The sequence below is a fragment of the Sminthopsis crassicaudata genome, chromosome 2, assembly GCF_048593235.1.
Source record: "Sminthopsis crassicaudata isolate SCR6 chromosome 2, ASM4859323v1, whole genome shotgun sequence".
Lineage (NCBI taxonomy): Eukaryota > Metazoa > Chordata > Mammalia > Dasyuromorphia > Dasyuridae > Sminthopsis > Sminthopsis crassicaudata.
The window spans coordinates 365149996-365177252 of record NC_133618.1 but is presented as its reverse complement, the minus strand read 5'-3'; the positions used below and the strand labels follow the sequence as shown (position 1 = coordinate 365177252).

Sequence of the window (27257 nt, the reverse complement as noted above, 5' to 3'; positions counted from 1 at the left end):
ACTTTTCATAGCTCCCAAGGGCTTATGAAATAAGATATAAAAAAAGATATATATATATATAAGTTATGCAACTCCAACCTACTTGTCTCAAGTTACTCCCCTTTTATATACACTATACTCCAGTCAAACTAGGCTCTATGCATTCAAAAGGGAATCTTTGAGCTGTAAACCCCCTCCCATCTCACTACCTTTGTTCCACTGAAATTCCTTCCTTCTTTTAAGGTCTTCCACTCCATGCCATCTCCAATAAGACACCTTCCCTGATTCTGTCAGCTAAAAGTGATCTCTTGCAATCACATTCTTCCTCGTGTTACTTATCTCTCTTAAAACTATGAGCTCCACGAGAACAAATGCCGTTCTTTGATCCACACTTCAATTATGAGCACTGTATCTTGAAATGACTTGGAAAATTTGCATATATTTTACATTTAATTTGTTGTATATATGTATTTTGGATTTCTCTCCCGTCCTGCCCACATTTGATTGTAAACTCTTTGAGATTAGGACTGAGGGCTATTTTGGCTTTATCTTGCATCCCCAGTTTCACAAAACCTTGCACCGCGCGCACCGGCTTTGTTGGATTGGATCTTTGAGTCCCCAGGATCCAGAACAGAATCCTGGCTATAGAACGGCTCATGCCTGTGTAGCGACCATTGGGTATAAGAATAAGTTGGAGGAGTAGACAAGAGAGAAAGCAAAAATTATGTAAAGGAAGTCGGAGCAAAGGGAAATTTAGCGTTGCCTTTTGCAGACTCCCAGAGTTCCAAACTGGGCCTAAGGAGAGCCCTTCAGTTCTGTCCTCCCAATCCCCAGTCCGCACCGGGAGTGCCCCTTCCTTGCCAGAGGGACATCCAGGTGCAAAGGATTTGGGGGTGTTAGAACTGGCAGCGATTTGGGGTCCAACCCCTTCATTTCACAGAGGAGGGAACAGATACAGAGGAATCTTGCCCAAGGTCACACATGGAGTAAGTGACCGAGCTTAATCCGTTATCAGCCTCCTGCGTGCGGCTCGCGGCTCAGAGCGCACTGGTGGCAAACCTGTTCCAACCCTTCTACAAACTGAGGAAGAAATGCGGGCTGGCGAGGGCAAGATACGTGCCCAAGGTCACAGCGGCAAAGTCGGATTCTGGCCGAGTTTCCCTTTGCAATTCATTTGGCTGCCCGCGAGAGGAGTTCGCACAGATCTGCGATGCCCGGTGTCCGCTCTCAACGGTCCCCCTGCCTTGTCAGAGCGTCCGGGCCCTGCCAAAGGGCTCCCCCCCACCCCCGCCCCGCCCGGGAGGTTAGAGACATGACGTCACCGCCCCCTCCCGGAGTCCCCGGCTCCATTTAATGGTCGGGACGCTGGGATCTCAGGGCGCGGGGACAGCACCCGGGCAGCGGCAGCCGAGCAGAGTTCCGCAGAGGAGCCCAGCAGAACCAGCGGGAAGATGTCCGGGCCCCGGGTCCCCAATGAGCGGCCAGCGGGCCCTGGGGGCGTGAAGCGCGGGAGGCTGCAGCAGGAGACAGCAGCCGTGGGCTCCCGGGTGACCGTGGTGCTGGGCGCACAGTGGGGGGACGAGGGCAAGGGCAAGGTGGTGGACCTGCTAGCCACCGACGCCGACGTCATTTGCCGCTGCCAGGTGCGTGCACGCGAGAGGGCTGAGGGGCCGAGACTTCCCCAGAGACCGGGACGCGGGGAGGGTATGGGGAGGGGGTTCGGGCAGCACTCCTCTCCATGGCCTCTAACTCCCTGAGACCAGCTCCTCGACTCCGACCATTCCCAGACCCCTTTCCACCCCACTCCAAGTCCTGGGCCCCATAACCACTCCAGGACCTTTATCTCCCTCCCCCCACCCAGACTCCAGAACCTCCACCCCCATTCTCCCTCACACCTTTGCAATCCCCTACCTTACATCCCCTCCTCCCTCCCTAGAGGCCCTCAACCGTGCCTTGGAATTTGGGGCTTTATCCTTCCTCAAAACCCCTTCAGATCTTTTTTTTTTTTTTCCTGGCTTTCAGAGACCCCTGGGAATGGCCTACTCCCCCTCTCTCAAACATCAGCTACTCCCAAGTCAGGAGACACCACCTTCACAGATCCCCAAACACATTTCTCTCTTCTCCGGGTTTCCTCTTATATTCTCTCTAATTAACTCTGCTAACACCCCTACTCCATTCCCTTATAGACTTTTAGAGCTGAGAAGAACATGGAGTAAAGAATGTCCCCCGCCCCTTTTCTCAGAGAAACCCAGGGGGGGGGGCTGGGGATGGACCAAGATGGTTGCTGCCCTGTAGGAGTGCCCCCCAAGAATGGCCCTGCTCCCAAGCCTCCTCCTCCCTTGGAGGTAAAGGAGAGGGACAAGACTGAGGGGGTGGGTACAAGGCTGGGATATAAATAAACAAAAGCCACACAAGCTACTCAGCTGTGGACACCAGATCCTGAGGTGGGGGAGGTGGAGGAGGAGAGGGGGCTGGGACTGTGCCTAGTGTCAGGTATCTGCCTTCCCTTCTCTTCCTTTTCTACCCACTGGATTTGGAGTGAGAGAACCTAGCTTCAATCTTGGCTTAGTTCTTACCTGTGTGAACTTCATCTCTCTCACCTCAGTTTCTTCATCTGAAACAAGGTTTTATTAAATGAACCTTAAGATCCAACTCTAAAGCTGTGTAGTGCCTCAGTTTCCTTAGCTGCAAAATGGAATATTTTATTATCCATTAAGCACATCCTTGTGCTAAGTGCTTGGTAGTATAACAAGACTCTCCTCTGGAGTTGTTTATCACCACACACAAAAAACTATCTCGCAAAGGGAGTGAATGAAGCACTGGATCTGAAGACAGGAAGACCTGAATTCAACTCCAGCCTAGTAGTACAGTTTAGTGTCTTAGGATGATGGATGATCTTAGAGGAAGTTATTTAATCTTTCTGTTCCTTTGTTTCCTCATATATAATATGAGGGGTTTGGGCTCAAAAGAATTCTAAGGTCTCTTCCAGCTCTAAATGAAAGACCTCATAAATACAAGTGAATGATAAGGCTGAGAGCTATGAGAAATCTGAAAATGGAGTTATCACTTTTTCTCACTTGGGGACTTTAGAGTAGACTTCACAGAGCTAATGGCATTTGAATTGAGTGGACCTGGAATTGTCAGTCAAAAACCATTTTTTAAGCACCTACTATGTGCCAGGCACCGGTGCTAGCAAATGGAGATACAGAGGCAAAAGATAGTCCCTGCCCTCAAAGTACTCACAAGAGATTTCAACAAATCAACTAAACTAAATCTCTCCTATGTTCTAGATACCATGCTGGACCATAGGGATATAATGACAAAAACAAAACTTTTCCTGCCCTCAGGGAGCTTACATTATATGGAGGGAAACAACATGGAAATAAAAGTAAATGTAAGATGTATAGGAAAAAGTTCTGGACCTGTGACTTCACAGAGATGCCCCCCCATGTGGCCACCCCTACCAATAAACTGATGAAATTTATAGTCGGGGAATTGTCCATTATATCAAGAAGTTGTGTGATCCACCTAAAATCACACAACCAATATGGGTCAGAAATAGTCCTTGAACCCACATTCCTGGGTCTGTATAAAATAGGAAGCAAAACCAAAATAATTTAGTAGGTGGAAGCATCAACAGTTGGGGAATCAAAAAAGGCTAATGTAAGAGGTGAAGTGAGGTGAATTTTGAAGGATATTAGAGTTTCCAAGAAATGGAGGTGAGAAAGAAGTCCATTCCAAGTATGGGAGAGAGCCGGTGTAAGAGGTACAGAGACAATGAAACTGGAGATGGAATGTCCTGTTTAGAATAGGGTCAGTTTGTTTGGAATATAGAATGTATGGAATTATAGAAAGTACAGAAAGCTATGCTAAATGTGAAGGAATTTAAATGCTAAACAGTTTCTATTTGATCCTGGAGGCAATGGGAAATCATTGAACACATTGGGACAGAGGAGTGACTTGTTCAGACAGTGCTTTAGGAATATTATGGGTGCAATTGTAAGGAAGTTGGAGGGGGAGAAAGAATCTTGAGGCAGGATCTAATTAGGAAGGAGTGATGAAAAACAGTGAAGTAGTTAGTTAATAAGCATTTATTAAGCACCTACTATTGCCAGTCACTGTACTAAGGCTGGGGATACAAAAAGAGGCAAAAGACAGTTCCTGCTCTTGAGAAGCTTACAATCTAATGAGGTGGAGAAGGTATCCATGAAGTATGGGTTGAATCAATTCAGAAAGATGGGAAAGAGGAAGAGTAGTCTAGTTTAAATAGAATGAAATGTGAGGTAAGGTTGGCTAAATAGGATCCGAGACAAATTGGAGGGTACTGAATGTCAGTTTGTACTTTATCTGATAGGCAGTAGAGAATTGGCAGCTAGGTGGTTCAGTGGATAGAGCACCAGACCTCAGATCATAAAACTTTATTTTCCTGAGTTCAAATCTGTCCTCCAACCCTTACCAGCTGTGTGACCCTAGGTAAGTCATTTAATCCTGTTTGCCTCTGTTTCCTCATCTGCAAAATGAGCTGCAGAAAGAAATGGTAAACCACTTCAGTATCTTTGCCAAGAAAATCCCAAATGGAGTCATTAAAAGTCAGAAATGACTGAAACAATTGAACAACAATAAGGAGTCACTGAAGGTTTTTGGGTTGGGGACTGGCATGAACAGGGGGCATGGTACCCATACTATAGAGGATACAAAATAAAATACAATATCTTATCTTCCCTGATAAAGCTAGTATCCCTCTATATGCCTGCTTCTCCTTCAGACACACTTTTCATTTCTGAATTTTAACCTTCTATTCCATTCCATCACAAAATTTTGAAATCATAGAATGTCAGAAATTGAAGGAACCCTAAAATATTGAACACTAGTAATAGTAAAATGACATAGGACTTTAAGGTTTTCAAAGGACTATACATACATTATCTCATTTGAAGTTGCCTATCCTGTGAGATAAGCACTCTTATCTTCATTTTGTAAATGAAGAAACTGCATCTAAGAAAGAATAAGTGATTTTCTTGATGTCATATCAAAGCTAGCAAATTTCTGGACTATTTAAATCCAGATCTTCCTGATTTTATGTTTGGGATGCTTTCCAAGTGAAGAAAAGATTTATCCAAAGTAACACAGCTGTAAGCTCCTATTTATTTCCTTTTTATATTAAAATCTTAAGTCTAGTTTGTTACTACACTCTATTCATTAAAGCAATAACAATTCATATTTCTATAGGACTTTAAGATTTACAGAGTACTTTCCCTGAAATATTTCTGTGAAGGTAGTTAGCATTCCTACTATTATCTTCATTTTATAGATGAAGAAACTGAGGTCCAGAGAAAGAAAGTCATTTAAACAAATTTAAGTTAGCAAGTAGCAACCAGGATTTGAACTCAATATTTCTTTATTTTATTTTTTTAAACATTTATTTTAATAGTATATTTTAAAATTGCAATAAAGATGATTTTCAATATTCCTTTTTATAAGCTATTGAGTTCCAAAATTTTTTTCTCTTCTTCCCTTATCTCCCCCTTCCACAAGATAGCAAGCAATTTGTTACATGTATATTTTTTTATTAAAGCTTTTTACTTTCAAAATATACACATAGTTCTCTTTTTTTAAATTAATTTTATAATTGTAACATTTTGACTGTATATATGCATGGGTAATTTTTTACAACATTATCCCTTGCACTCACTTCTATTCCTAATTTTCCTCTCCTTCCCTCCACCTCCTCCCCTAGATGGCAGGCAGTCCCATACATGTTAAATGTGTTATTGTATATCCTAGATACAATATATGTGTGCAGAACCGAATTTCTTGTTGCACAGGAAGAATTGGATTCAGAAGGTAAAAATAACCTGGGAAGAAAAACAAAAATGCAAACAATTTACACTCAGTGTTCCTTCTCTGGGTGTAGTTGATTCTGCCCATCATTGGTCAATTGGATCTGAGTTAGATCGTCTCTTTGTTGAAGATACCCAGTTCCTTCAGAATACATCCTCATACAGTATCATTGTTGAAGTATATTATGATCTCCTGGTTCTGCTCATTTCACTCAGCATCAGTTGATGTAAGTCTCTCCAAGCCTCTCTGTATTCATCCTGCTGGTCATTTCTTACAGAACAATAATATTCCATAACATTCATATACCATAATTTACCCAACCATTCTCCAATTGATGGACATCCGTTCATTTTCCAGTTTCTAGCCACTAGAAAAAGGGCTGCCACAAACATTTTGGCACATACAAGTCCCTTTCCCTTCTTTAGTATTTGTTTGGGATATAAGCCCAGTAGTAGCACTGCTGGATCAAAGGATATGCACAGTTTGATAACTTTTGGGGCATAATTCCAGATTGCTCTCCAGAATGGTTGGATTCTTTCACAACTCCACCAACAATGCATTAGTGTCCCAGTTTTCCCACATCCCCTCCAACATTCATCATTATTTTTTCCTGTCATCATAGAGAATCTGACAGGTGTGGAGTGGTATCTCAGAGTTGTCTTAATTTACATTTCTCTGATCAATAGTGATTTGGAACATTCTTTCATATGAGTGGAAATAGTTTCAATTTCATCATCTGAAAATTGTCTGTTCATATTTTTTGACCATTTATCAATTGGAAAATGGTTTGATTTCTTATAAATTAGAGTCAATTCTCTGTATATTTTGGAGATGAGGCCTTTATCAGAACCTTTACCTGTAAAAATGTTTTCCCAATTTGTTACTTCCCTTCTAATCTTGTTTGCATTAGTTTTGTTTGTGCAGAAGCTTTTTAATTTGATGTAATCAAAATTTTCTATTTTGTGATCAATAATGATTTCTAGTTCTCCTTTGGTCACAAATTCCTTCCTCCTCCACAAGTCTGAGAGATAAACTATCCTGTGTTCCTCTAATTTATTTATGATCTCGTTCTTTATGCCTAAATCATGGACCCATTTTGATTTTATCTTAGTATATGGTGTTAAGTGTGGGTCCATGCTATGCACATAATTTTCTTTTTTTTTCTTTTTTTTTAATTTAGAATTTTTTTCCACAGTATATATGCATGAGTAATTTTTTATAATATTATCCCTTGTATTCATTTTTCCAAATTATCCCCCCCCTCCCTCCACTCCTTCCCCCCCGATGAGAGGCAATCCCATACATTTAACATGTGTTACAATATAACCTAGATACAATATATGTGTGTAAATATCATTTTCTTGTTGCACTTTAAGTATTAGATTCCGAAGGTATAAGTAACCTGGGTAGATAGACAGTAGTGCTAACAATTTACATTCACTTCCCAGTGTTCCTTCTCTGGGTGTAGTTAATTCTGTCCATCATTGATCAACTGGAAGTGAGTTGGGTCTTCTTTATATTGAAGATATCCACTTCCATCAGAATACATCTTCATACATATGCACATAATTTTCAACATTCAACGCTGCAAAAAATTTTTTTCTCCCTCCCTTCCTCCCACCTCCTTCCTTAGATGGCAAGTAATCCAATATATGTACAATCATTTTAATATATTTCCATATAAGTTATATTGGGGGAAAATCAGAACAAAAGGAAAAAAAAACAGAAGAAAAAAAAAACAAATAAAACAAAAAAGGAGAAAATACTGTGCTTCAATCTGCATTCAATCTCCATAGTTGTTTCTCTGGATAAAGATAGCATTTTCCATCCAAAGTCTATTGTATTGGATCACTGTATTGCTGAGAAAAGCTAAATCTATCATAGTTGATCATTACACAATCTTGCTTTTGCTATGTATAATGTTCTCCTCGTTCTGTTCACTTCATTTAACATCAACACATGTAAGTCTTTCCAGGCTTTTCTGAAATCAGCCTGCTCATCATTTCTTATAGAATAATAATATTCCATAATTTATTCAGCCATTCTCCAGTTGATGGGCATTCATTTAATTTCTAGTTTCTAGCCACCACAAAAAGAACTTCTACAAATATTTTTGCAATGTGAGCCCTTTCCCTTCTTTTATGATTTCTTTGGGATGCAGACCTAACAGTGGTATCACTGGATCAAAAAGTATGCAATTTTATAACCTCTTTGGGCATATTTGCTCTCCAAAGTAGCTGGATCCGTTCACAACTCCATCAGCTATGCATTATTGTCCCAATTTTCCCACATCCACTCTAACATTTATTATTATCTTTTCCATCATCTTAAGCAATGTGATAGATAAAGAGGAGTACCTCAAAGTTGTTTTAATTTGCATTTTCTAACCAATAGTGATTTAGAGTATTTTTTCTTATGACTATAGATGGATTCAATTTCTTCATATGAAAAATTTCTGTTCATATTCTTGAACTTAATGTTTCTTGATTCTAATGTTATTTGGGTTATATTGCTGTTTTCTTAATTTCCCCTTCCTCCCTCATTTGGAAATCTCTTAATCAGGTTCAGGAGTATCCTGTTAAACTTTCTTCCTGGTTCCTATGTGATTCATTCATTGATAGAAGCCCATTGGATCAATATTAGAAACCATGGCTCTGAAAACATAACTGTATTCTCTAACACCATTTCTGTAGTCAGTAGGACTCATTCCTCAAGTGTTTGCATACACCCACTCTCTCATACTTTTCCCATCCCTGTCATTCTGACCTACATACAAACCCCCTTCCCAACCCACTTTGAGTTCCCTTCTTCCATATCCCTTAATAACTTCCCCATAACTCCTGAAATGTCCCACTCCAGATGCTTATACTGTGCTCTCTAGAACACCTGTTCTATAGGTAACAAATTTGCTTTCCTCTCAAGTCTTCTCCTTCCTCACTGTTTCCATCTTCTTGCTCTCTTTGAGACTTGGTTCCCCTCAGTGACACAGCCTCTCTGACCACCCTTTACAATACCAGTTGAAGTTTCACTCATGACCTGTGGAGGTATAGTCATGGTACAAAAGTCATAATACTTCTTGATCCCCATTGCCACTTCCAGTCATTCAGTAACTTCTCCTTTGAGATTCATTTAATCCTCATTTATCACCCAATAAAGTTTCTAGTAGATATCATTTATCTCGTAGGTATTATCTACACTCTCCTTCCTTCCTCACTGAGTTTAGTGCTTGGCTTACAGTCTTTCTCTTCACCTCAATTCCTGCCCTAATTATTAGAGGACTTCAAAAATACATTAACAGACTCATTTCTCACTTCTTCAATTTAGTTATTTCCCATGACCTTCACCCTACCTCAGCCCTATACAGAAATGATCATACTCTTGATCTTGCTATCATTCACAAGTGTTCTACTTAATGAACCATGAAATTCCATTATCTCCTTATAATCTTTTCTTCTTCTTTTCAATCTTATTCTTTGTCTCTACCATGATCTTCAATCTCTCCACCTCTCAGTTGCTTCCCAAGCCATTCCTTTTCATGCATTTCCTATCTTGACTTCTTGGTAATTAAATCCACTATACTTTCAAGTGCCTTTCCTCCTTATCCTATCACCAATCTTGACCTACTAGGCCTCAACTTTGTATTACTCCAACCACTTACTGCCTTCACTCCTTTTCCTATGCTGCTGAACAGTCACAAAGCCATGCTGAGTGTATCCACTGAAATTACATTATATAATTTCAATTTTCTCTCTCTGGAATAAGGTAATCCTTTCACACATCCCTGAGTCACTTAACTATTCATTATAGTGGTTCTTTCAAATATTTTTATCTCTTCATCCTCAAACCTTACATAATAGCCTCTGCCTTCACTCTCTTCACTGGGACCTTGCTTGATATTTCACTGAAAAAAATTAAAGCCATTCACCAAGAGTTTTGTCTTCCCCTTTCCTCATTATCTCTTATTACTCATGTCTTCTCCCATTTTCTCCTTCACCCCTTTTTATATGAACACTAGACCCTTTTCTGCTTTCAAAGAACTCTCTTTATGCACTCTTGATCCCATCCATTCCACCCCATCGTCTCTAATAAATTACCCCATCCATCATCTCTGCTTTCTTTTATTTTTGTAATAGTTTTTTTTTATTTTTCAAAATACATGAAAGATAGTTTTCAACATTCACTCTTGCAAAACCTTGTGTTCCATATTTTTCTCCCTCTCTCCCCATCTCGCCCCTCCCCTAGACACCAAGAAACCCAATATAGCTTCAATATGTGTAATTCTCCTAAACACATTCCTACATTTATCATGCTGAACAAGAAAAATCAGATCAAAAAAAGGGGAAAAAAAGAAAGGAAAAAAAGCAAATAAACAACAACCAAAAAGGTAAAAATACTATGCTGTGATCCATATTCAGTCCCTATAGTTCTTTCTGAATGCAAATGGTTCTCTCCATTACAAGTCTATTGGAATTGGTCTGAAATACCTAATTGGTCAAAAGAGCCAAGTCATTTAATCACAACATAATCTTGTTGTGGTATACAATTTTTTTTTTAATTCTACTCCCTTCATTTTACATCAGTTCATGTAAGTCTCTCTAGGCCTTTCTGAAAGCCTGGAGGATGATTCTTTCTATCTGTCTGTCTTCCTTCCTTCCTTCTTTCCTTCCTTCCTTCTTTCCTTCCTTCCTTCCTTCCTTCCTTCCTTCCTTCCTTCCTTCCTTCCTTCCTTCCTTCCTTCCTTCCTTCCTTCTTTCCTTCCTTCCTTCCTTCTTTCCTTCCTTCCTTCCTTCTTTCCTTCCTTCTTTTCTTTATTTTGCTGAAGCAATTGGGGTTAAGTGGCTAGGAAGTGTTAAGTGTCTGAGACCAGATTTGAACTCAGGTCCTCCTGGCAACAATAATATTCCATTGCATTCATATGCCATAACTTATTCAACCATTCTCCAACTGATGGGCATCCACTTCCAGTTCCTTACTAATACAAAAAGGGCTACTACAAACATTTTTGCACATGCGGGTTATCCTTTTTTCCATTTTTTAAATAATCTCTTTGGGCATTATCCTCACTTTTAATAGTTATCCATCCTTAGTTTTTTTTTTCATTACCTACAAACATCACTCTTCTCCTTAAAAAATTCCTCATACTCTTGCTCTCATCCTATATAGTTCCTTCTTTTCTTGACTAAATTCCTATAAGTGCCTCCACTTCCCCTCCTCTCATTGCTTTCTGAACTCTTTTCAGATTGACTTCTAACCTCATTATTCAACTAAAATTGCTCTCTCCAAAGCTACCAATAATTTTTCCATTGTCAAGTCTATCCTTTTCTCAGTTCTCTTCCAATCTATCTGCAATAACCTACTGGGTGGTCTCCCTGACTAGAGTCACTCCCCTGTCCAGTTCATCCTTCTACTCAGCTATCAAAGTGGTCTTCCTAAAGAATAGATCTGACTATATCATCCCCAAATCAATAAACTTCAGTGCTCCCTATAGCCACCAAGATCAAATATAAAATTCTTTTGGGCTTTTAAAGCCTTCACAAACTGATACCTTCTTATCTTTCCAAATGTTTTACATTCATTCCTCTATCAATTCGTTCCATGATCCAGGGATTCTGGGCTCTTTGCTGTTTCTCACATTTACCAAAACATTTAGACTTTATGAAGGACAGGGAAAAGGAATAAATTGTTATTATCCCTATTTTACAATTGAAGAAATTGAGATAGGCAGAAACTGAGTATCTTACATAGGGTCATACAATTAGTAAATGTTTGAGACTGAATTCGAATTCAGGTCTTTCTGACTCCAGGACCAACTGTTTCTTCAATATACCTCCTGGCTGGCTGTCTTTTTCTTGCATTCATGACTTTTAACTGCTGCTTCCCCGTTCTATACTGGAATGTTTCCTCCTCTTATCTCTGACTCCTGGCTTCCTGGTTTCTGTCAAGACTTAGTTAAAAACCCATCTTCTGCAAGAAGCCTTTCCTAGCATTTTGTTCCTCCTCCCTTTTAACCCTTCCTCCTAGTTTCTTTCCTCTGAGATGACCTCCTATTTATGCAAATATATCTTATAAGTATATAGTTGTTTGCCTGTTGTTTTGAATTAAAATGTGAGTGCATGATAATTTGAACTACCTTTCTTTGTATCCTCAGCACTTAGTAAAGTGCCTGGCACATAATAAATGTTTTTTTTTTTTTTTTTACTTGTTTTCTCCCCACATCCTCCTCTCTCTCCTTCAAAGTCCCCTCCTTGAACTGGGAGAAGAGATAATAATATTTAAGTTCCACACTCTTCTCTTTCCTGCCTAGTACTTCAGAGTCATTAAAGATACCTTAAGAATAGCATGGACTTTAAAATTTTGGATTAGCTTGGATAATCCACAAACCAGAAAATGAGAAGTGATTTTCAGAGGCAGGACTAATTAGTAATAATAATAATAATAATACTTTAACATTTACAAGAGAGGCAGCATGATCTATTATAGCAGCATTCAAAAGTAAGGACTCTTTCATGGGGTCCTCAAGGTCAAAACTATGTTTATAATCATTCTAAAATGTTTTAATTTTTAATACAATATTTTTTAATAGCTATAGTTCACATAAATAAAAGATCATTGAAAGGAGGGGTCCTAAATAATTTTTAAAAGGTAGAAAGTTAAATAGTACAATGGATAGAATTAGGAGGTCCCAAGTTCAAATCTGGCCTCAGATACTAGCTGTGTCACTTAACCCTAATTGCTTCTCCCTAATTTTTCTTTTTTAATTTACAAGAAGTCAAAAGGATCTTGTGACCAAAAAGTTGTAGAACTGCTGGGGTAGGGGATCTTGAGTCACAGCCTTGGTGTCAGGAAGGCCTGGGTTCAAGTCTTGATTATATGACCAAGAATTAGTCATTTAACTTCAAAGGACTCCAGGTAACTCTCTGAAGCCTCAGTTGTTGATCTATATGGAGTGCAGAGTTCTTCACGTTAATGAAATTACCGAAAATCCAAATCAAAAAATTATTTCCAAAGTGGTTTTCCCACTATAACCTTACAAGGTAGATAAGACAATTACCATTAGCTCCATTTTACGAAGAGGAAACAGACTCAGAAAGGGGAAGTAATTTGCCCAAGATAAAACAGTTCCATATTTATCAAGTGCTTATATTCAAAGCATTATGTTGTGTATTCCTTCTGTACTTTGCTATTAGATTGGAAAAGATACTTTGTAAATTATCTTTGTAAAGTTTAAAGAAGTATGCTTCTAATTCAGTGTCCATACCCAAAAGAAAACTAACTTTGAGTATTTGTGTTCACTTGGTACATGCATAGGTAATATCTTCTAAAATCTTAATGTATCATGTTAGGCCTTATGTGTGAAATGGGCTTGAATACAATAGGAGGAGAGGTGTTATAGACAAGAACAGATAGAGACCGGTCTGGAAACCATCAGAAGACAGTTGGGAAACTGTCAAATCTTTAGGGAGAGGAGTGGATTGAAGAAGACTGGGCAGAACATTTGGGAATCCAGTCCCTGGGCTTTGCAGAAATTAGCAGGAACAGGACCAGTCCTATCTGACAGCACCTTCCTGCCCCAAGATGGAATAGAGAGTCCAAGTTGAAGAACTAGTCAATTTCCACAAAAAACCCTGATATGACAGTCAAGAAAATGAAGTTTCAGTCCCAACTTTGCCACTAAATTTCCATGAAAGTTTGGGCAAGTCTCTTTCCCTTCCTTTATATTACTTAGGTGGGTAGTATGGCTCTAGAAGGGTATGTTTCCTCAAAAGAAATAGGTTATGCAAAAGGAAAGATAGAATGGTATTATGCATACCCACATATTTACAATTATGCAAATATACATATACTATAATTATATACTAAGGTAGAGAGAAACAGAGACAGAGAAACAGAAAGGGTGAGAGTAATGTGAAGAAAACCAAGAATTTGAGAAGAGAAGAATAAGAAAATCATTTGGCTGAAGGTCAGTGAAGGCAAAAATAGAAGCAATATTTTTGTGGGAATATACTACAGACTAGTTGGACAGAAGGAGGAAATAGATGAGGGTTTTTAGAAAGGCTTAGATGTCTGACTTGAAGACTTGATAGACTAGTGGCCCAGATAGGGACCAGTCTTGTGATTTTATTATTAAAAGGAACATGAGAATGAAGAAATTTCCTCTATTGATGAAGGTCTGAAAGTTAAATGATTTATCTAGACTCATAAAGCCGGTGCATGCCAAAGGCAGAAATTGAGTAAGATGTTCCCAGCATTCAACTATCTCTCTGCTCTAAAGGACTTCAGACTAGATAACTACTGGAGCTTTCTGTCTGAGTCAAAGTATCTTGATTTGTTCTAATGGTCTAACTCTAACCCTTCAAAAGAACCAGTGAGAGGAAATTCAATTCTAGATTCTCATCAATAGGAAAATAAAAACTCTAAGTTGGTTAGTAAGTTCTCTATGCATCCAAATCATTCGACAAATAGTCCTTTTTCTGCCTTATTCTAATTTTTCCCCTTTGTGTCTTCAGGTCATCAAAAAATCATTATTGATGTGACACAGTGGAAAGAGCTTTGGACTTAAAACTAGGAAGATTTGAGTTGGAACTTGCCTCTGATATTGATCTGTGTGACCATAGGCAAGACACTTAATCTCACTGAGCCTCAGTTTTGTTATCTATAAAACAGGGATAATAGCCTACTTTATAGAGTTGCTGTGAGGATCAGATGAGATAATAGATTACCTTGCAAATATTAAAGTACTAAATAAGTGCTAACTGTTATTATATCTCCTGTATTGTTATTATATCTCCTACATTGACTTCCCCTTTCTCTGTACACCTTAAAATTGACTCTCTAAAAATTTAGGGTACATGTCAGGCTTTTTTTTGCAGACCAGGCTTTTCCTGACCTTATCACAAATTCTAAGGTGGAGTTATCCTTCTCCAACAAAATTCTCATCATTATAATTCCAGGAGGTAGTTTTCCTTATTGATGAGAATCTAGACTATATGTATGGTTTCTCTTCTTGGAATTATAAATCAGAATAATTTAATGGGATATCTCCTCAAAATTGTACATAGGCCTATGAAGACATAAAATCATTGAAGAAAGAATGTTAATATATAGAATATCAAAGCTGTACTTTTAATATTGAATTTAGATTTTCATGGCCCAAATGACACATGGTATGGTGATCAATTGTAGCCTATTCAGAGGAGGGTTAAAAGGCTTGAAAGCTTGAAAAAGACAAGATTTCGACATGTAATTGTTGTTGAGTTGTTCAGTCGTGTCCAATTCTTCTTGACCCTAAGATTCACAGCACACCATTCCCTTCTATCCTCCACTATCTCTCAAAGTCTGTCCAACTTCAAGTTTGTGATTTCCATGATATTACCCCACTTCCCCCTTTTTCCTTCAATCTTTAGGAGTCTTTCAAATATTTCTCTGCTAAACAGAATGATCTTCAAGACTCAGAAGTATGCAGGATGGGGGTAAGGGCAGTGAATGGTTAACAAGGAAATGAAATCTAAGAAAAGTGAAGGATATGGGGTTCAGAGCAGCCAGAGCTATCCTCAATCATTTCAGGTCACAAAAGCTTGTAATAACTGTATCTCAAGTTACTGAAAGGGACAGTTGTGAATACTGAGAAAATTCTGGACAAATTACTTGAGGTGTGGTTTGTGGACATTTAAAATGAAATATAATTACTCAAAGTCAGCACAGATTCTTTGAGGAAAAAAAATCCTGGCAGACTATTGCCATTTTTTTTGGATAGCTAATAAACTAATAAAATCAAATGATTGCCACAACATAGTTGGATTTTGGCAAGAAATCTGGCAGTCTCTTAAAATATCCTTATAGATAAGAGATATAGGTGTATGATGTAAATCAATTTGGAGCCAGTTGCCTGCACTCCAAAAGTAATGATTAATGAATTCGTGAATACCTTGAATACCCCCATTTCTCATTAACTGGAAGAAGGTTTTTAATAGAACAGGTCTTCTGTGTAATGTTCAATAATTTAATCAAAGACTTGGATGAAGACATGTTGATCACATCAAGTGAAACAAAACTGAGAAGGATACATAACTATTTCTTTTTTTATTATAGCTTTTATTTACAAGATACATGCATGGGTAATTTTTCAGCATTGGCAATTGCAAAACCTTTTGTTCCAATTTTTTCCCTCCTTCCCTTCCCCTCCTCCCCCAGATGGCAGGTAGACTAATACATGTTAAATATGTTAAAGTATATGTTAAATAAAATATATGTATGCATGTCCATACAGTTATTTTGCTGCACAAGAAGTATCAGACTTTGAAATAGTATACCATTAACCTGTGAAGAAAATAAAAAATGAAAGCAGACAAAAACAGAGGGATTGGAAATGCTATGTAGTGGTTCACATTCATTTCCCTGAATTCTTTTACTGGGTGTAGCTGGTTCAATTCATTACTGTTCAATTGGAACTGATTTGTTTCATATCATTGTTGAAGATGGCCATGTCCATCAGAATTGATCATCATATAGTATTGTTGTTGAAGTACATAATGATCTCCTGGTCCTGCTCATTTCACTCAGCATCAGTTCATGTAAGTCCCTCCAGGCCTTTCTGAAATCATTCTGCTGGTCATTTTTTACAGAACAATAATATTCCATAACATTCATATACCACAATTTATTCAGCCATTCTCTAATTGATGGGCATCCACTCAGTTTCCAGTTTCTGGCCACTACAAACAGGGCTGCCACAAGCATTCTTGCACATACAGGTCCCTTTCCCTTCTTTAAAATCTCTTTGGGATATAAGCCCAGTAGTAATGCTGCTGGATCAAAGGGTATGAACAGTTTGATGACTTTTTGAGCATAGTTCCAAATCACTCTCCAGAATGTCTGGATGTATTCACAATTCCATCAACAATGTATCAGTGTCCCAGTTTTCCCACATCCCCTCCAACATTCCACATTATCTTTCCCTATCATTCTAGCCAATCTGACAGGTGTGTAGTGGATACATAACTATTTCATCAGGCTAGTCAGTCAGCCATTTATTAAACATTTAATATATGTCAGGCACTATGTTAAGTACTTAGGATAAAAAGAAAGGCAAAAGACAGTCCCTGCTCTTCCCACAGTCTTATGGGGAAGATAGTATGGTTAAATATAAGTATAAATGAGCTATATACAGAATAAAAAGGGGAAATCAGATAATAATAAATAACAAAGGAAAGGCACTAGAATTGAGAAATTGGGGGGAAAAGCCTCTTAAAGAAGATGAAAGTTAAACTGAGATTAGAATCATGGACTAAATTTAAGAAGAAGAAATGTTATAGAAATAAATGTAAAGTCCTACACTTGGATTCAAAGAGATTAATCACACGAGAACTAGATTGGGGAGGTTCAGCTAACGATAGTCCAGAGGGAAAAGACCTTACATCCTAGCAATTGGGGGTTTTAGTGGATGGACTACAAACTCAGCATGAGTCAACAGCATAATATGACAGTCAAAAATGCTAATCTTAGGTTGAATTAAGAGAGGTATAGTATGTTCAGAGGAAAAGAGGTAATAGTCTTCCTATATTATGTCATGGTCAGATTACATCTAAAATAGTGTTCTTTTGGGGGTACCACAATTTGGAAGTGATATTGACAAAGTTCTTGATCTAGGAGAAAGAATTGAGCCCCTTAAGGAAAGGGACAGAACTAGAAATATTTAATGAATAAAAGAGAGTTTTGTGGTAGGGTGAAGGAAAGTTCTGTGTCTCTTCAAGTATTAATAAGACTGTCATGTGAAAGAAGAATTATATATGTTTTGCTTGGTTTTAGGGGACAGAATTAGGAGCGATAGATAAAATGTGGGAAAAATTAATACTTAAAAAGTGGAATGTAAAAAGTCTCCAGTAAGATATGAGTTTCCTGACAATAAAGGTCTCTAATAGAATCCAAGGTCCACTGATTGGGGCTATTTTAGGGGGGATTTGTGCTTCATCTATGCATAAGTTTAGTTGATCTCTGAAATTTCTTCCAGGTTTTAAGCTCTGCAATGACACAGAATTATTAAAGGTAGAACCTTTATACATAGAATGCCAAAGCTTTACTAGACCTTTTAACATAGAACTTAGGCTTTCAGGATCTGGGAAATCAATCGTATAGCTACTAAGTGCCATGGCTCAAACTGAAACCAGTCTTCCACTTTCTAGGCAAAGTTTTTTCCATTGTATCATGCTGGGTGATGGAATAGGAATCAGGAAGCCTAGGTCACCCCAGACACTTGCTGTGTGACTTTGAACAAATAATTTACTATTTTGCATCTGTTTCCTTAGCTATAAAATACGGATCATAATAAACTACTAATAATAATGATCATCAATTTTAATGATAACATAATTATTTATTGTGATTATAATAGTAATAGCAATATAATTATTGTGAGGAAAGTATTTTGTAAATCTTAAAACACCATTAGAAGAGGGAAATATTATAAGAACAGAAATCTAGAGATGAAAAGCATCCCAGAGACCATCTAGTTCAAACTTCTCATTTTGTAAAAAGAAGAAAGAAGAAAAAGAAGGAGGAAAAGGAGGAGGAGGAAGAACAGAAAGTGGAGGAGGAGGAGGAAGAGAAAGAGGAAGAGGAGAAGGAAGAGGAGGAGAAAGAGGAAGAGGAGAAGGAAGAGGAGGAGGAAGAAAAGGAGGAAGAGGAGAAGGAAAAGGAGGAGGAAGAGGAGGAAGAAGAGGAGGAGGAGGAGAAAGAAAAAGAAGAACAAGAACAAGAAGCAGCAGCAGCTGAGGCCTAGACAGTTTAAATGAGTTGCCTACTGAAATACAGGCAGTAAACATGACTTGAAACCTTGTTCCTTGACTAAAAAGCTAATGGGCATTCTATTCTGTTTCCTGTTCTTTTCTACAGCTACTACCATGCTTCCTCTTAATTATATAATTACTATAATAGTCTCTGGTTCCTTCTTTCTCCATCTTTTCTCTTTTTCTTTTTTTTCTTCATCCTCTCCTTTTCTCCTCTATTTTCTTTCCTCTGTACTTTCTTTCTCTATATATTCTTTTTCCTTTCTGTTCATTTTCTCCAGTTTCTCTTCTTTCTCCCCTTTATTCTTCATTTTCTCTCCCTTTGATTTCTATAATCTTTCTGTTTCATTTCCCTCCATCTCCCCACATACCTACAGCATAAAATCCGTTTTCAATTCTCTGTGTGACCATGACCTTCTCCTCATCAGCACCTGAGCAGGGTGGTACCAAGAGAGTATAGCTGACACAGAAAGATGTATGCCTGACCATCCAAACCCAAACTGAAGGGACTTGGGCATTGTATTTTACTTTGTTTTATTCCATCCTTTCCTTGCTTCTGGGAACAAAGCATGGTAAAACAAATAAATAAAAAAAATAAAAACACATATACTGACCATTGGTGAACAGTGTTATAGAAGCAGTTCTCGATCATAGTCATGTTGAATTCAGGTAAATAATACAAGCCCATACTTTTTTTTTTTTTAAATTTGCCAAGGTAATTGGGTTTCATGACTTGTTCAGGGTCACACAGCTAGGAAGTATTAGTGTCTGAGACCGTCTTTAAACTCAGGTCCTCCTCTGTCCACTGCGCCATCTAGCTGCCCCTGAGGCCATATATTTTAAGGTCGCTTTCCACTCTTAAATTGTCTAAATTTAGTTAACCAGGTTCCATGTAAAGAGAAGAATGAAGAGATTCTTTCTCAATGAGAAGATCTAACAGCTTAGCAAAATAGATTATTTGCTTTTGGCATAGTTCTTATTGTTAGTTAATATTTATTATAATATGATTACATATTATGTAGTACGAGTATACATTATATGTAATTATATTATAAGATATAATATAATAGTTATATTTATTAGTTATATTATTAGTAGTTAATATTTCTTTGAATTGAGTCAAAATTTGTTTTGGCAGTTTCTCACTGTTGCTTTTTGTTCAAACAGAACAAAAATAATTTATCAATCCAACAAAGTCTTTTATAGGGTAAACAGTCAAGTACTCCAAGATAATGATTACTTCCCCTCACTTCATCCTTTACTCTCCTTCGAGGCTGTTGGATTACATTTTTTTGCCAAGACTGAACCTAATAGAAGTCATTCTCTTTGTGGCAGGGTATGCAGATAATCCTGATTTTCTCCCTGATTTTGAGAGAGCTTCCTGGAAGATGCTATGTATTCTTTGCCTCCAAATCTCAGCAGGGTGCCTCATTTCTGTCATTATGAAGTTGCTGAGCCATCTTCTTATAGGTCTCAGTTCCCAACCCACCTGGCTTTTCCCTCAGCTAAGGTTGGGGCTTGACCTGTCTGGGTGATTGAGGGGAGACACTGTGACACAGCTATTTTGAGAGCCAGTTCTCTCTTGATGGACAGAGTGTGAGGTCACCCAGGATTATAAATACAGAAGGAGAAGGTCAGGGGTCAGGTTACCAGAGCTACTGCTGTCCTACTCAGGTGCAAATCTCAGGCCTGATTTTCTTGATCCTCTCTCTGAACAAATCTGTCTCTTAGTCAGCCTGCCCAGCTCAGAAAACAGACTATGCTTTAAAGATCCAGGCTAGAGCTGGCTGACATGGCTGGGGAAAACGGGTCAAGACACTATGTTGATACTAATATAATCAGTAGCCCAGAACCACAGCTTCTGGTTTATATTCAAGTTGTGAAGAAGGGGGAAGAGTTTTCTCACAAATAATTCTTTTTCTCTGGAGTGCCCACTCATTGTTTCTCTAGGGAGCATCAGAATTCATTCTATTTGTAGGTAAGTCTGTATAGAAAAGGTAAAAGGCTTAGGCTCTATGAAAGCATTCCGGTTAACAACACGCACGCGCGCACACACACACACACACACACACACACACACGCACACACACACACATCCCAAGCCTAGAAATAAAATTTTCCTTCCCCCATGGTGAGCCTCTGTCTCTATGACTATCCCAGGGTTGAAAGTTCTCCCTCTCTTCCACAGAGCAAAATGACCAGCGTCCATAACAAGTTGACCCTTCTTTCTAGTGAACACTGCCTCCTATATAGTCACCTCCAAAGTTCTACTACTACCTTGCCTGAGCCCTGGTCCTTACCATCCCCATTTCCCACTCTAATAAGATATAAAGTACTTAAGGTTTGCTACAATATTGAACAACTATTTCTTTTGAAAAGTTTCATCTTCTCTGATACAATATTTCAACCTTAGAGTACTACCCTGCTTGAGTCAACTCTTCAAAGCAGAAAGTACTTGGCATTGCTGAGGAATCAACCTTGGACACATACCATTCATATAACTAGTACCAGTGAAAAATGAAATTGATGTTGGCTCCTCCATAGCATGACTGCCTCTTGCTGCTCCTTGGCTTCAGCTCCTTGGTCTCAGAATTCTTCCATCAATCTGTCATTGTCACTACTCCTCTGTCGGTTCATGTTCCTGCAGCTCCCAGCTTGGCCTGGCCCAGGAACACCATGTAGTTCTCCTGCTGTCTTTGGACACTGCCATATCTAGTGTTAAGTGGCTCCCTGTTCTCCCCGGGGCCATGTGCTTTCCCATGAGTCCATTGGAGGAACCTCAGTTTTGCCCAGGCTTCTCCTTCAGGGACCCAAGTCCAAATCTCTGCATGCAGTACCTCTCCTCTGCTTCTCTTAGAAATAACTTGTAGTTCTTCTGATGTCTTTAGCTAGAGCCGTCTCAGTAATTCTGTGGTAACCTATACTAATCCCCTCCCTGTCTCCCTTATGGAGCTGTCAGTCAGTTGTCCTTAGTTCTCCTCTTTCCTGAGAAGATGTCTCCTCTTTCTCTCCCCTCATATCAAGATTTGAGTCAGGGAAAAATCTATAGTTTGGGTCACGCTCAGTTTGGAGCCAGGGTCAGTCTGAAAAAAAAAAAAACCCATAATTCTCCCACAGAAAAATGAACCCATGGTCTAAGCACTGGAATGATCCTTTATGAGCCTCATATAAGGAAATTCTGATGTGTACTTTCCTCTTGACAATTAAGTGATGATGTCTATCTTGAAGCTTCCCAAATTGGAAAGTTTGGGAGTTCTATAAACCGAAGAGGGAGGAATTATAAGGTTATTAAGAATTTAAGAGCTTTATGTGGCTATATCTACCAAAATTTTCCATATTCAAAATTGAAACCTCTTAATAGTATTATGAAAATACTTTCACCTTGATTGAATAAACCACACTTTGCAAAACATAGCCAAAGAGGATCAATCCAACACATTAAAAATTACTCTTTTTAACATTACATAGCAATAAGCACAACACTGAGGTGATAGTCCCTCGTTTTCACATATGATTCACATATGATTCATTTAACTCCTTTTGCAATCTTAGTTTCCTGACCTCTGCACCACTTTTTGAGTGTGTGTCATATGCTGCCATCTACTGATGTTTGCTGTCCAAACGGTTCTCCTTTATCCCTGGTGTTTTTACTTTTCAAAGATTGTGGTGCTCTAGGATTTATAGCCATGTAGCATCACCAGGAGAAATTTAAAGTTAAAAAAGTAAGTTTTTGCAACCAAAAACAATTTAGGATGCCTGAGAGTATTAGACAATTTTCCAAACAGGATTTTATCCTTTCTTTTTCCTGTTCAATTTTGTGTTTAGTTAATTTCATTTCAATTCAATTCAATGTAGTAAATATTTATCAAGCACCTACAAAACAAAAAAGTTCCAAGGAACTTATATTTTACTAGGGGAATAAAATGTGCCTGCATGATGAAAGGGAGTTAGAAGGATGAAGGACAGATCTGACAATGTGCTTGCTTTAGGAAGGTTTGGAGAAGGACAGAGCCCTAAAAAATTGGGGAATCAGCAGTCATTTCATGGAAGATTTATTATTTATTTATAATGATTACCCAAGAGATATCTATTGAAAGATTCACTTAATCCCAACTGGCATGTCACAGTCTGAATAATGGATATCTCTTCAGTTTTTCCAGTGTAGATTATTTATTTATTTATTTTTTAGTGATATATTTTGTTTTGACACAACAATCATTTTGTAATATATAGATCCAATTATATCTGCTCTTAAATAATAAATCATTAACAATGATAGTAGTATTTATTTAGAATTTTAAAATTTACAAAGCACTTTAATACCTAATGTAGTGATTGTTTAACCAAAAGTAATTGAAGCATTCTACTCAGAAAGAAGTGTTTTAACAATTAGCTTAGTTCATTCATTTCAGTTCAGTTTAATGTAATAAATATTGATTTACTTATTTAACAATAGCTAATATGGCCATTGAATTGTCATGCATCTCACTGAGGTGATTCTATATTATTTGCGGTGGGGGGAGAAAATTGTTACAATCACTGCTATATAATCTACAGAGAGTAGCATCTGGAGGTTCTTATCATCATTTGGTATCTTATTCTCTTTCAGATACCTTGAGAATCAACATTCAATGCTTTGAAAATAGTGCTATCTTGAAAATAGATTGATTCTGTATATATTCTACTCCTTATAGACCAGCTATTCTTTCCAACTTTAAAGTTCCATTTCTACTTCTCTATACCTAGCACAAGGGATCTGAAATGTTGAGTCTAAATATCCATTGTAAAGCTCTATTGACATCGAGGAGGAAAACATATTATTTTTAGGAAACCTTCACAGATATGTTTCATTTTTTTGTCTCTTTATTTTCCTTACAGGTTCATCTAGAAATGGTTTTTTGGGATGATCTGGCTTAGTCAGTGTTAAATCAAGCATTTATCAGATTCATTTCCTCTCCAGCATACTTTGCTACTTTGTGAAGCATGACTACTTATAATCTTCCATCCTTCTTTTCCAACCTGAATCTTCCTTGGAAATGTTTGTATATCAAACTGGATATATATCAAAATATATCTTTAGCAGTTGTATCTTTCTGCTTGGAAGGAGTCAATCAGTCAGTCAATCAATAAACCTTATTGAGCATCAGTTAATTAATGTACCAGTCACACTATGGCAATTACTGGGAAAACAAAGACAAAACATAATTCCTACCCAAAAAGAAGCTGAAGGAAAGGGTGGAAAGGGGAGAAAGAACCAGATGCAGGGACATGGTAAAGTCTGGGTGAGAAATGATAGAATGGTTTCACTACTTATATAGTGAATCTGGGGAAAACTGTCAATCTCTACCCCCTCCAGTCAGAGGGAGGGAAGGGCCTGAGGGACAGGAGACACTGAGGAGGTATAAAATTCAAAGTTGATATGATATTGCAGGATAATGAGTTTCTAAAGATCATGATGAAGTCTGGGAGCATAGTCCAAGAGGATTAAATATTTGTTGACCAAGGCAATTTCTGGAGTATTTTGGATGCTTTGCTTTTAATCATTTTATATCTCAGATAAATTTCTGGAGAAAATAATTATAATCAGAATCAATGTCTTGTACTTTATTCATTTCCCATTTTTAAAAAAGTTTGTATTAAGAAGTCCAGGTATTGTAATTGTCCACAGTGTGTTCTCATATATTTTTTCTTCTACTATGGTGCTGATTTTTACTTTTGCTGTAACTACTTAATAGCCTTCCTGTTCACAAACTACTGATTTAGAAATGACTCTCACACTGGTAACCAATTATTTCCTATTTGTTAAAATGTAGACAGGTTCTCTCTCTCTCTCTCTCTCTCTCTCTCTCTCTCTCTCTCTCTCTCTCTCTCTCTCTCTCTCTCTCTCTCTCTCTGTGTGTGTGTGTGTGTGTGTGTGTGTGTGTGTGTGTGTGTGTGTGTGTGATGTTTACTGTCACCCTTGTCCAGAATTTTCCAACGTTCTTATAGAGGAAAGTATAAATGACATATAGGTGTGAGAACCTTATATAGCCTTAATAAAGCCTTTTACCTTTTTTTTAAACTCTTAATGTGAAATCAAGACTTTTTTCACCTTTCTCTCATATGTCTGCTTTCACATTGAAATCATCAAGTATTTTTGCACATTGTTTGGAAAATCTTTGCTAATTCTTCATCAAATTTCTCTTTTTCATCCTTTGTAACAAATAGTAATATTAATGTATAAGCTCCAGTTATCCTCAGAATGGTCTCTTTGCTTATGCTCATCCTAAACATTGTAAAGGTCAGAAGATCTTTCCCATGAAATGCCTTTGGGAACATGGTACAAACAACTTCACCAATTCCTTTATTTGCCATAGCAACCTTATTTTAATTTAAATTTTTTTTACTCTTTCATTTTGTTGTTTTTACATTACATTTACAGATTATTCTCACTCTATGAGAGATTTCTTATAACAAAGTTAAACAATTAAGTAATGCTAAAGCTTCTCCTCAACTTCTCTAATTTTTAAAATTAACAATAATAATAGCTAACATTTATATAGTTCTTTTGATGTGTGCCAGGCAATGTGCCAAGTGCTTAAAAATTATTATTTCATTACATCTTCACAACAATTCTGGGATGCTAATGATTGAAGAAGCTAAAATAAATAAAGGTTGAGTAACATAGCTAGTATTTTTTTTTTTTAGTTTTGAGGTCAAATTTAGGCTCAGTTCTTCTTGACTCCAAGCCCAGTGCTCAGTTTCATTATATCAGTTTAGCTGCCTTCTTCTTACTCCCTAATCCTATTAAAGAAAAAACAAAGAAAAAAAAAAGCATATTTTCTTATAACAAAATATTACACAGTCAAAACAAAAACAAAAATCCCCTAGTGGCTGCAAGCAAAAAAAATATATATGTCTCATTTCTCACCTTAAATCTATCTACTTCCTCTCAGGAGATGGATAACATGTGTCATTACTGGTCCTCTGAAATCATGGGTCATCAGTGTCCCAATTATAGTGCTTACAGCTTTCAAAATAGTCACTATAAAAAATTGTTCTCCTGGGTATGCTCATTTTCATTCTTCATTAGTTTATAGAAGTTCTCAAAATTGTTCATTTTTAAACAATAATAACTTTATGGTATAAATTATTCTCCTGGCACTTACTTTTAATTTTAGTGAGCATACTCAGACCTATCTTATTTCTCACAGGAGCTTTCTTCGCTCTTTGAACTGAGAGGACAGATCCACTCTCCTGCTTACTTTAATTTAATCATGTAAGTCTTTCCATGTCTTTCTGAAATCATCTATTTGCTTATCTCTTAGAGCGCAGAAGTACTTCATCATGTCATATCCCACAATTTGTGAAAATATTTTTCAGTTATTGGACATCCTCTTGGTTTCCGGGAGTTTTTGCCACCACACAAATATTATGCTACAAATATTTTTGTACATTAAAAAATCTATTATTTTTTCTTTGATCTCTTTTGTGCCTAGTTCTAGCAGTGACTTAATTGGGTCTAAAGGTGCACAGTATTTAGTAAAATTTAGTCTTTTCCTTCCTCTCATTTAGCTTCAAGTTTCTTTTATCTTCTGATTTTATTAATAGGAAAAAAAATGCCAATATTGATTTGGTTCAGTTTCTTTAGTTTTATCAACTCAAAGAAAAATGATCTTACATTAAAAGTACCAACAATTAATTTAATGTTTCTAGATTTTAAAAATATGATTCTTTGTACTTCTCTATTGCTACTTTGACACAAAATACTCCAAGTGGAAGGGGGGCCATACCAGACTGAGAGATATTTTTGATTTTCCCAGTTTTTAAAATTGTTTTTTAATTTCATGAGTTTTTTTGTGGCCAAAATAATTAATCATCTGTTATCCACACACCAGCAAGGTTCTTCTTAAGGTTCTTCAAGTTAGGTTTCAGCAATATGTGAATTGAAGATTATGAAGAACTGAAGAAGAGCAAAACTGGTTTTAGAAGAGGCAGAGTAACAACAAAATGTGGGAAGTTCTCAAAGAGATGGGAGTACCAGATCCTCTTACTGGTCTCCTGAGGAACCTATATGTGGGTCAAAAAGCAACAGAATCAAACATGGAACAACTAATTGGTTTAAGATTGTAAAAAGAATATGACAAAGCTGTTATTGTTACCTTATTTATTAAACTTATAAACAGAATATATAATATGAAATGCCAAGCTAGATGAGTCAAATGCCAGAATTAAGATTACCAGGAAAAAAATAGCAACAATGTTATCACTCTTGTGGTAGAAAGGAAAAAAATAAGAAGCCTATTGATGAGGATGAAAAAGGAGAATATAAAAGCTAGCTTGAAGCTTACCATAATCAGTTCCTAGCAAATAGAGGAAGAAGAAATGGAAGCAATTATCAGATTATATAGTCTTGAATTAAAAGATCATTGTATATAATGATTGTAGCCACGAAATTAAAAGACACTTGCTCTTTGGAAGGAAAGCTATGGCAACTCTGGAGAGTATTCTAAAAAAGAGAGACATTACCTTGTCAATAAATGTCCACATGGTCAAAACTATGGTTTTTCCAGTAGTGATATATGGCTATGAAATTTATATTATAAGGAATGCTGAATCCATGCTTTCAAAGACTTTTAAGAATCCCTTGGATATTAAGGATATTAAATCAATCAA

At 37.4% G+C, this 27257-nt stretch overlaps 1 protein-coding gene across 1 annotated transcript in view; it reads left to right on the top strand.

Moving 5' to 3' along the window:
• The first annotated feature begins 1198 nt into the window (after positions 1-1198).
• ADSS1 (adenylosuccinate synthase 1) overlaps positions 1199-27257 on the top strand; it is a 79665-nt gene continuing 53606 nt past the window's right edge. Inside the window, 1 exon segment of the mRNA XM_074291043.1 lies at positions 1199-1622. Coding sequence (XP_074147144.1) covers positions 1431-1622 — 192 coding nt within the window. The 5' untranslated portion in view covers positions 1199-1430.